The 9,821-nt window shown below is 39.6% G+C and overlaps 1 protein-coding gene across 1 annotated transcript; it reads right to left on the reverse strand.

Annotated features, from left to right (window-relative positions):
* Positions 1-390: 390 nt before the first annotated feature.
* Positions 391-4,845, reverse strand: LOC103714076 (cytokinin riboside 5'-monophosphate phosphoribohydrolase LOG3-like). Its single transcript, XM_008801210.6, has 7 exons — positions 4,486-4,845; positions 4,133-4,230; positions 4,030-4,060; positions 3,786-3,885; positions 2,680-2,750; positions 2,386-2,529; positions 391-1,001 (listed from the first exon to the last, which is right to left on the reverse strand). Exons 1-7 carry the CDS (start codon positions 4,630-4,632, stop codon positions 945-947), a joined length of 648 nt encoding a protein of 215 aa, XP_008799432.4. The 5' UTR covers positions 4,633-4,845; the 3' UTR covers positions 391-944.
* Between the last annotated feature and the right edge of the window lie 4,976 nt (positions 4,846-9,821).

Below are 9,821 nucleotides of genomic sequence, written 5' to 3' on the forward strand. Positions count from 1 at the left end.
TGACCATCTTAGTTTGGTGTGGGAGGAGTATGCTGCTGGGAGTGCTTCACTAACATCTCATAGGATGAAGTCATGTGATTGATCTCCAACTTTTCTATTGATCCCCAGTCTGGCAGCCCTGTGTGCTGCTAGCTCAAAATAGATGGACTTTTTTTTTGTTTAATGGAAGATTTAGCATAGGTCAGTGTTTGAAAGAGACCCAGTAAGTATCATATCATTTGCTGGCTTAGCAAGCACACCCAAATGGGGTTCATGTGTAGGTTTTGGATTGGATTGTATGGCTTCAAAGCTATCAGGACTCTAGTGACTCAAGCTTAGAGAGAGGCATCTATCTTGCAGATTGGTGGATCATCCATGCCAAAATGTGTGAATCAGATTGGTCATGAAATTGTGACTTCATAGTTACCTAGCAGGTCAGTTTAAAATGCCTTTGCATGGTAAATCAAGTCTATTGCCTTTTGTGAGCTCATACATAAGAAAGAGAGATTGATTGCAAGATGTGCTCGAAGGAGCTCAGTTTTTCATTTCTTAAAACCTCGAAGTCTGGCTTTATCAAAAATTAAAACAAAAAAAAAAGTAGATAGACAATTATGATCCCTTGAAGTGGTTAACGATTTCCTTTTATTGTTAATATTGTTGGATGAATACATGCCCAATTTTTGGGAGGTGCAAGTCTGTGAGTTTTTAATTTTTCGAACCATGAAGCATCAATATGATTGGGAGTTTGGGTTTAATCTTAGAATTAAAACATATATATCTAAAAGCATAATATATATATAAAAGGTGGTACAAAGGATGGTATAGTGTAATTCATTAATCATTACTAAGAAAGGAGCCACATAGCTTGCTATTAAAGTGTCTTGGTGGTTACACTAAGGTTATACTAGAGGGAAAAAATATGGAACAAAGATTACATCATAGATGGCTCTACGTGTGTAAGGTGATTAGCGGGCAACGTCTGAGCTTATAGGTGCAGCCCCCTCATGCTTTGGCACATATTCCTGCGAGCAAAATCAAGACAAAAAAAAAATGAAGTCGCAAATAATATTAGATTAAATTTCCACTTGCTTAAATCCAACCCTAAATTTAACATTGCCCAACAGGTCATAAAATTCAACAATGCCCACCTACAATAATTCTATACTCTGACAAAATTCATAAACCTGATCTTGAACAGAGTAGGATGCCCAGTGCTTGAGCCATAGTCTTAGCTTGTTAAGCAACAAAGGTGACCAACAATGGCATGGTGATATAATAGGACTGACAGAGACTCTCTTGTGGTAATGTTTCACAGTTACTTGCATGAGTATTTTGATCATTCTCAGACTATATGTTTGGGGACTATCTACTAAGTTAAAACCATTTATGCAGGATATCTGATTAAGACTTCCTTGCTTGTATTAGGCCCACACAATATGTGAGTTGGTCTCATGATTTATCAGATTGAGCCCACACAAAGAGGATGTCTGCGGGCACACTTACTGTGTGTTGGTGTTTCCTTTGCACAGTTGTATTTTTTTTTTATAGAAATACTTTATTAACACAAAAATTTCACATAACAATGGACTTGTGACCTTTCTATCCCTCCTCAATAGGGCAGCCTGGGTTACCCCCTACCCAGGAATATTCAGAGCTTGGTGGCCGGCTGCAGATCGTTCCAGGTGGCCCATGTATATCGGAAGGTAAACTTGGCAGCAGACTAGGACGTTGCCTCTTTTGCTGCTCACCACTCAGAAGAGGTTTTATGGATAGGGACTGACTTCGCTCTCCCACCCTTATGTACTCTTATTTATTTAGATTCTGATAGTAGAACTCATCTATTACCGTAGTACCAAAAAAAAAAAGAAAAAAAGAAGGGCCTGCAGGGTGCTGGACAAAAAGTTGTTACTCTGCTCTTTCATTTATTTATTTTTCATCATATACATTAAATATGCGATATTATATTTTTCCTTTTATTTAATTGAAATATCAACTTGCAGACATTGCACTCCATGTTGGGGAAGTGTAAGATTCTGACTATATTGCTTTAAAAAAAAAAAATTGTGTTCTATCGATCATTGGCTACATGGGAACTAAGTAAAAAATTGCATCATAAACTAAAATGGATGATTATTTAACTAAAACACCCTTCTGCTCAACCACACTAGCTGGTTTTGAGTCATGTATTGCGACCATAAGTTATTCCACATCACACGATTCAAACTGCTGAGTGGATTAATTTATAGTCAATGCCTTTGTTCTTTTCCTTTCTACATGAAAAGTTAACCAGCAATTAATGAACATTATGTTAGGAAAATAGATCAGTAATTACTTGTTGCATGCAATTATCAACAGATAAACCAAAGTGCTTGTTAGAGAGAGAAGATAGAGAGAGCATTTTCAGACCTCGAGTTTGGACAATAATTCATGGGCAGTTTGTGCAGAGATGATAATATGACGAGCGGCGGCAGCGATGAATCCTTCATCAACAGCTTTATCAATGAAAGACAGTAGGGAGTTGTAGTACCCATCGACATTCAACAAACCAACCTGGTATAAATTATAAATTTTAGGTCAAGAAGTGAAGATGATCTTATATCTCCATTCCATTGTTCTTTTAGCTACATTCCATGTGAAGGACTTGGAGATGGTTAAAACAAGTTAAAGGTTTAATCATGGTGTATATGTTACGTGGCATACCGGCTTGTCATGGATCCCCAGCTGAGCCCAAGTGATCACCTCAAGGAGTTCTTCTAAGGTTCCGTACCCACCTATAGTCCCAATCCACACAAAGAAATATTTGTTATATTATACATGAATATCGTAGGGTAATCTTGAATGTTTGCATACTTTTTAAGCACAAGCAATATGATAGTCTTGTCTTCTTCTTTTCTTTTTTTTTGGTTAGGGTGGGGGTGGGGATGAATCTATGTCTGTAGAGAACAAAAGTGGGGGCACCCCATAACATTTGGAAGAAATAATGCTAAAATTATTTGGATGAAAGACACATGGAGTTGCCATTCTTTGAGCCTAAAATATTCTTAAAGTGCGGTGCAACTGTAAGGACCACTATAAAAGAAAGAATATTTTCCGACGCTTTTTTGCTCATGTGTTATGTAACATTTAACAATATAAACTTACCTCCCTTTCAAAGCCATTAATTATTAATTAGTGCCGTCGTACTTAATCTGAAGAGAGTTACCTACGGTCACTAATATTGGCATCAAGATGATAGGAATGGACAAATAACACATAAATGGAGAGCTATGTGGATCCTCGGACATATATGAAATGGAAGAATGATGTACCAACTTTTTTTTATGGACGTAACTATAATTAACATTACTTGAGGTAAGATCAGTTGTCATGCCGAGTCACGCTGAGCTGGTTTTGATAGGGACCGAGCAAAGAACATTTTTGCAACTGTTCATTTCAATAATGCTATGGGGCTCCTGTTGATGTGGTAATATGACATGCTACTCAAGCATGCACCATGTTAGTGCGAAGAACTATGACCATGTTAATGTATGGAATTTTGGTATTCCATGCATGGTACCATAATTAAATACATTTTGCACTAGTTGGAGCAACTTTGATTACATAAGCCTGCTCAGTTTTAATTAATGTAGGAGTCCCTAACTGTGAGTTGGATCGCACATCTAATGTACCAAAGAAGCCCCAATAAAGGAGCAGATCACAAGGAGATTATTGCACAGGTAATGAGCGAACTTTTGTTTTAGACACCTAAAATTGTCACACATTATGATGGCAAACTAGGATGCATGCATGGGGCTTGGTACGCATACCAGGGAGTGCAATGAAAGCATCAGCTTGCCGTGCCATCTCGGCCTTCCTTTGGTGCATGCCGGAGACGGCTCTCACCTCTCCTACTGTGTCTCCTGTTATCTGATTTTATTTTATTTTTTTTTCACCAGAATCCTTCCATTGTCAACCTCTAGCCATTGGTTTTAATAAGGACATTATATATGACTCTACTTTTGCATCCAAGAAAAAAAATAAGTAAAAGAGAGACAAAAATATTTACCATACCTCTCTTCGCATTAGCGTCCTGGGAATTACCCTGCATTATAACATCGAAAAGAAATAGTTTTCAAAGATTTAGTTTAGATAAACAGATAGATGAAAGACAGACCCTATGACATGGCGGCCACCATCATGGACGGCATGTGAGACAAGACCCATGAGACCAACACTTCCTCCACCGTAGACCAAATCTATGCTCCTCTCCACCTGATACCATTTGTAAACAGGAGAACAATTCACACACAAGCTACTTAGAAACTGAAAGGCAGCTTCAGCTCATATGAAGACTTTGTCTTGAAAAAACCAACTCCAATATCCCTTCGACCATAGAAGAGAAGATATATATATATATATATATATATATGGTGGAAGGGAGAGGGAGAGATGGATGTGGATCCTTTGGTGCATGCATAAGGTCAACAAAAAGAGAGAGAGGAAAGGAATGAGAGGGGAAGTGATGACCAATTCGTTGCCAAGCTGAATGGCTGCGAGCTGGTAGCTGGTCTTCTTCCCGGGGCTACTCCCACAGAAGACGCACACTCGTCTGAACCGCGAGGGTGATCTCTTTGAGCTTATCGTGATCACCTGGGCTTGTCTTTGGGCATCCATATCTGGTCTACTCTATACTAGAGGAAACAAGGCTATGGTCTATGGATCCTAACAACTTCTAAGGTAAGAGAACTTTTCCTGTTCTTGCAGGTTTCCATTGCGAGGTGGGAGAGGAGGGCTTTATAAATCCGTTGAGCAGCCTAGAGAAATAGGGTTTATTTCTTTTTTTTTTTCTTTGTCTAGGGCCGGCGGTGTATCCACCGTTGGATTATCACCAACAGATCTCAGAGCACTCCAAACTCAATATTCATCTGACTGCACAGATCTACAAGCAATCAGTGGATGATCCAACAGCAAATTCATATTAAAGAAGGTGAATCTTTCTTTCGTGCCGAACATACACCCTCAACCCCTTGAGTAACATCTCAAGAGGAAAGTGGCTGTCTTTTTTCTTTTTTTTTTTTGGCTACCATCACTTATTGCAACCCTAGTTTAGTTTGGAAGTATGAAAATTTTCAAAGGCAGCATGCAATAGAAATATAGGATACACGACGATAGGTAGCTTTCTACCAGGTGCCTCTACCCTCTTAAAGTCTAGGTAAGATGGAGATTTGTCGATCGGTGCTTGTTTCTCATTATTGGATGGATAACTTTGGTATATATCATTTATTTTATTTTCAAGGAGATTCTCGAGAAATATGTCAACAGATACAAGTTGGAGAACCAAGAAAAATGAATAAGCGGGCCCCCACTCATCGAACTTTTTATCCAAACATGAACCTCAAATTATGGAGCACATTCTTTGGCTTTGGTTCCTAAAGCCTCCCTTCATTCTAGCTAATTGTGATTCTCTTCCACTAAAAAGATGTTTCTATTTGGAGTTTTAGTAGCCATAGTCAAACCAAAAGTCATGCATCCAACCTATCACTTTGTCACTTTTTGGTTAGTTGCTGATTTTATAATGATTCTCTAGCTAATTAAATACTCTACATCATGAGAGAGTTCGAAGAAGAGTCAGGTTGAGGAGGGTTAGTGGTGCCCTACCTTCGTATGACGACGGTCATGTGTCAAAGAGAAGTGCATGCGACATGTCCTTGGCATGAAGTAATCAATATGGTTTAAGAACCTTGTATCAATAATCAAGTCTACCTTGCATTATAAATCAAACCATGGGCAGTCGGTTCTCATCGTAGAATTTGCGGCGCGCGGGGGAGGGTATGATGTGGATGTGCTAGTCATATCTTGCACATCTTAGGTGTATATCTTTCGTGCGAAAGAAGGATTCACCTTTTCTTTTCACTTCTTTGCATGAATCAAGCATAGGATTATGCAATGGTCAACATTTCGAGATCTATGCAAATAGATGAATGAAAGAGTTCAGAGTGCATAGAGATTCACACAGGATGCGATCCAACGGTCAATATCACGAAAGAAAATCAATTATTCTTTCGCACAAAACATACAACGTTGAAAATACAGTCCGAACCCATCTTGCTCTTTAGCTTACAAACAGTCAATAGAAAGGAAAAAAAAGAGGATATACCAAAAAATATGTCGGAATGCACCTTGACATATGGTCAAAGTTTCCTAGATGACTGAAATCTTAAATTATACAGATAAATGAAGTTACAACTTACGAGGGAAACTTGTCTAAGATTCTAGGAGGAAAATAAACTTTAGTGTAAAATATTGTATATGATCATATCATTAGGCAAAATAGGTTCATCAAACTATTTATAGTTATATTACTCAAAAATAGAGAAGTTAATGAACGCATAACAGAGTGTGGCCTCATATCCCAAAATAAAATTGACGTGGCTTTGCATGCCAAGGCGGTGGGGGAAGCAATTTTAGTGAGACATACCCATGCACACATGCACATCCCCGCACGTACGTGCAACGCCGAAAATGGAGCGGTGGGTAGGCAAAAGGTGGCGAGAAAGTTTCGTCATTCGTGGCCACTGAATCACCTTTGAAGTCGGCAACCGACCCGACCCAACCCAATAATAAAATTCCCTTCACAGATATTAAGAATTATACCGTAAACTATGAAGACACCGATTTTGACTTTTGAGGTGATGATGCGACAATTTAAAAATTGGATGTGATGCTTGAAATTTGGGCACCCGGGGGGGGGGACAGCATCCAATTTATTATGTCCGGGCTCAATCCATGCACCGACTGCATTGGGCTGGCATCCACTAATTTTTCCCTCAGATGGCTCTTAGTAGAGGGGATAAGTTTGAGAGAAACATCCCTTGTGTTATAGAAAGGATAGGCTATTCGTTGCAATAAATCTTCTTTTGGTGTTTGATTGAAGGAATAAGTGGAGAGTATAAACAAATATATTTTGATTTTTGCAGTTACCCAGACTTTATCATAAGAATAAAATTGTCCTTCCATCTCTTTACATGTTTGAAGAGTGGATGTATAGGAGCGAAATAGTAATTGAAGGGGATAAGCTTCATCTATTCGTGAAATAGCTCTATTGTACTAAAATAATGGAATAGAATTTTCTCCCTCTTTCTCTTGGGTTTTTTCGCACTTATCCAAATAAGGCTATTGTTGAGGCGGTTTGAGGTCCTCGTACGTTTGGAGAGCGCGGAATATCACCAAGATTTGTTGCGGAATATGCTCGAGTGCAGGCGGCGGAGATCAGCCCCACCCCTTCTTCAGATGGACCTTTGATAGCTCGGGATACCTGTGGTTTCCTCTCTGCTCAGGCAACCTCTCAGATGGTGTTCTTCACCTGGAAGCCTTCACCTTCGAGCTTCCTCAAGGTCAATTTCGACGGGTCAATACTCGATGGAGGTGCGCGGGGAGGAGCGGGCTTTGTTATACGAGACCCGCAGTCCAGGGTAGTGGCAGCGGGCGGCTGCCAGTTGTTCGACATGTCGGTTTTCGGGGCGGAGTTGCAGGCTGCCTGGGCAGATCTTTGATATGCACGGCCGGTGCTGCAGGCTAGTTCAGTTATCTTGGAGGGCGATTCGGCCATGGTGATCAGGTGGATTCAGGGGGTCCGAGAAGCAAGAGCACGGATCACCCCTGATCCGAAATATAGGGGTGATGACGAGGGATGGGGTGGCCTTCCAGGCCAAGCATGTATTTAGAGAGGCCAACGGAGCAGCGACTGGGTGGCTGCCTATGTACTCACCGCTCAAGATACACCCTATGGTCAGGAGAGGGAGAGTTGCCCCGGACACTCCACGAGCTTGTGTTTTTTGATTTTATTGGGTGTATTCATACACGCATTATATGAAGAATCCGCCAAAGCAAAAAAAAAAAATGCGGCAACGCTTAGATAGGGCATAAGTGGGAGGATAGCAACCTTTTTCCTGTAGAGCAGCATAAGATAACAGCATGATGCATGGAGTAGATTGATGCCACAACTCTCACTCTCTCATTCTTCCTCTTTTCTCAAGCTACACTAAATTAAGGAAACACCAAAGGTATTTTTAAATATAGCAATATATGGGTGGGATGTGTGATTCCTACTCAAATTCAAAAACTAATATTCACTAAAAAATAAGACTTGATAACTACTAAAGGATAAGAATAACTATTCTAAAAGAAATAACTAAGTAAAATAAAAACTAGAAATAGAATCTTAAAGTCATTAAAACTAATGACCAACTAAACTAGAATCTTAATAAGATTAGGACTTGGAAATGAATCTCAACACCTGATCCTACCTAATGGATTTTAGGGCTGACTATGTAGGGTTATTCCATACTTTTATTGCCTCAGGGGATCTTCCTCCCACTTGAGTCATTAAGTCAATTTTGTAGGGAGGAGTTGGATAGGCTTTCTCCGTCCTATGGAATAGCCAATTATCATATTATCCCTCCACTTTTTTTGTCCATGCTTCAATATGTAAAAAAATAGGATGAGAATTTTATCCTTATGATAGAGTCCACATCATCAAAAATCCAATACATACTAAAAACGCTCTACTCCGTCCTCTTCGTCCCTTTCACTTGTTTCTCCACCAAAAAACGCTCTATCCCTTTAGTTTATCCCTTTAGTTTTACTATGTCCTAATAACGTTTGCTTATTCCCTCAAAATCTATTCTGCAACCAAACATAGCAAATAGCTAACCAACCCCAATTTTTGAGCTCAGCAAATCCATGGCCTTTTTTTTTTTATCTTGGAGCTTATTATATTGGACAATGGTAAAAAAAAATTTTGAGAAACTAAAATGGTAAGGTTCATCAAAATTCGTATCGAATCTATTGTAAAGGCATGACTCAAATCTAGGCCATTGATACCCAGCTTCCATTGGCATGCCAACCGAACAAGTTGGCACCCTTGATGATGATAAAAATATAGGCTAGCCAAAGAACTGAAAATTCCAACTTATTCTTAAAGAGTAATACTAATTTGAGTCCAAGGGTACATGCCATAATGCATTTGCAATTTAGTATGGTCCAATGACCATAGTACGCAGTCTGACAAGTATAACATGTTAGATCCTCATCAATACAAAAGCACCATATCACAAGGTCATATGATGGAGTCCAATCAATTCTACTAGAAATTGTGAGCATGCTCTTGATTGGCTGGCTGATCCGAACTCTCTCTCGGCTTCTTTCTCTGTCAATCATATATATGAGACTACTATTATTACTACTATTACTATTAGTTGGTAGGTGCATACCTTTTTTTTTTATTTTTTTTGCTACAGTGGAATACCAACATGGAACTCATGTGGACTAATGTCATATTGTAGATCATGCGCAAGATGAGAGCTATAGATAAGAGTGAGAGAAACCCATAGCCATACCATGGGACCCTCTCATTTATCATCCCTTGACTCCACTAGTATTTGTTTCTCGTTCCCTAACCCTTGTGGTTGTGATGGGCTTAGGTTTATAATTTCCTCTCTGACAAGGTGCCATTCGTAGGCTGTTTCACCATTTGGACCACCTTACCTCTCTCTCTCTCTCTCTCTCTCTCTCTCTCTCTCTCTCTCTAGGTTAGCGAGCTTTTTATCTTCCATTGCTGTCTTATTTCTTCAGTTGTGCCCATGGAGTTGGGATGGATGGCTGGTGGAGCCATGTCAAACAGTTGCTTGAGAACTCCATTTCCTTCGACTTGTACTCCATAGGTTGCTTGGCCACGATGCCCATCCATTTGGAAGCATAGTGGTCGGTATCCTATTATTGTACGACTTCATTCTTTTGGGGAGTAGGTGGAGTTAATATGTCACCATGATGGTAAAATGGCAAGGAGTAAAAGCTTTTCCAGT

This window comes from Phoenix dactylifera, chromosome 10 (assembly GCF_051530095.1).
Source record: "Phoenix dactylifera cultivar Ajwa chromosome 10, Ajwa_hap1_PhDact_Kaust_v1.1, whole genome shotgun sequence".
In the NCBI taxonomy this organism is placed as follows: Eukaryota; Viridiplantae; Streptophyta; class Magnoliopsida; order Arecales; family Arecaceae; genus Phoenix; species Phoenix dactylifera.

Bases quoted from the DNA above. Each gene is read 5' to 3' on its own strand.
- LOC103714076 (XM_008801210.6), bottom strand. From the start codon at position 4,632: ATGGATGCCCAAAGACAAGCCCAGGTGATCACGATAAGCTCAAAGAGA. The intron at 3,886-4,029 runs GTATGGTAAATA...AAATAAAATCAG, and splicing joins GGACGCTAATGCGAAGAGAG to ATAACAGGAGACACAGTAGG. The intron at 2,530-2,679 runs GTATGCCACGTA...AATTTATACCAG, and splicing joins TGGGGATCCATGACAAGCCG to GTTGGTTTGTTGAATGTCGA.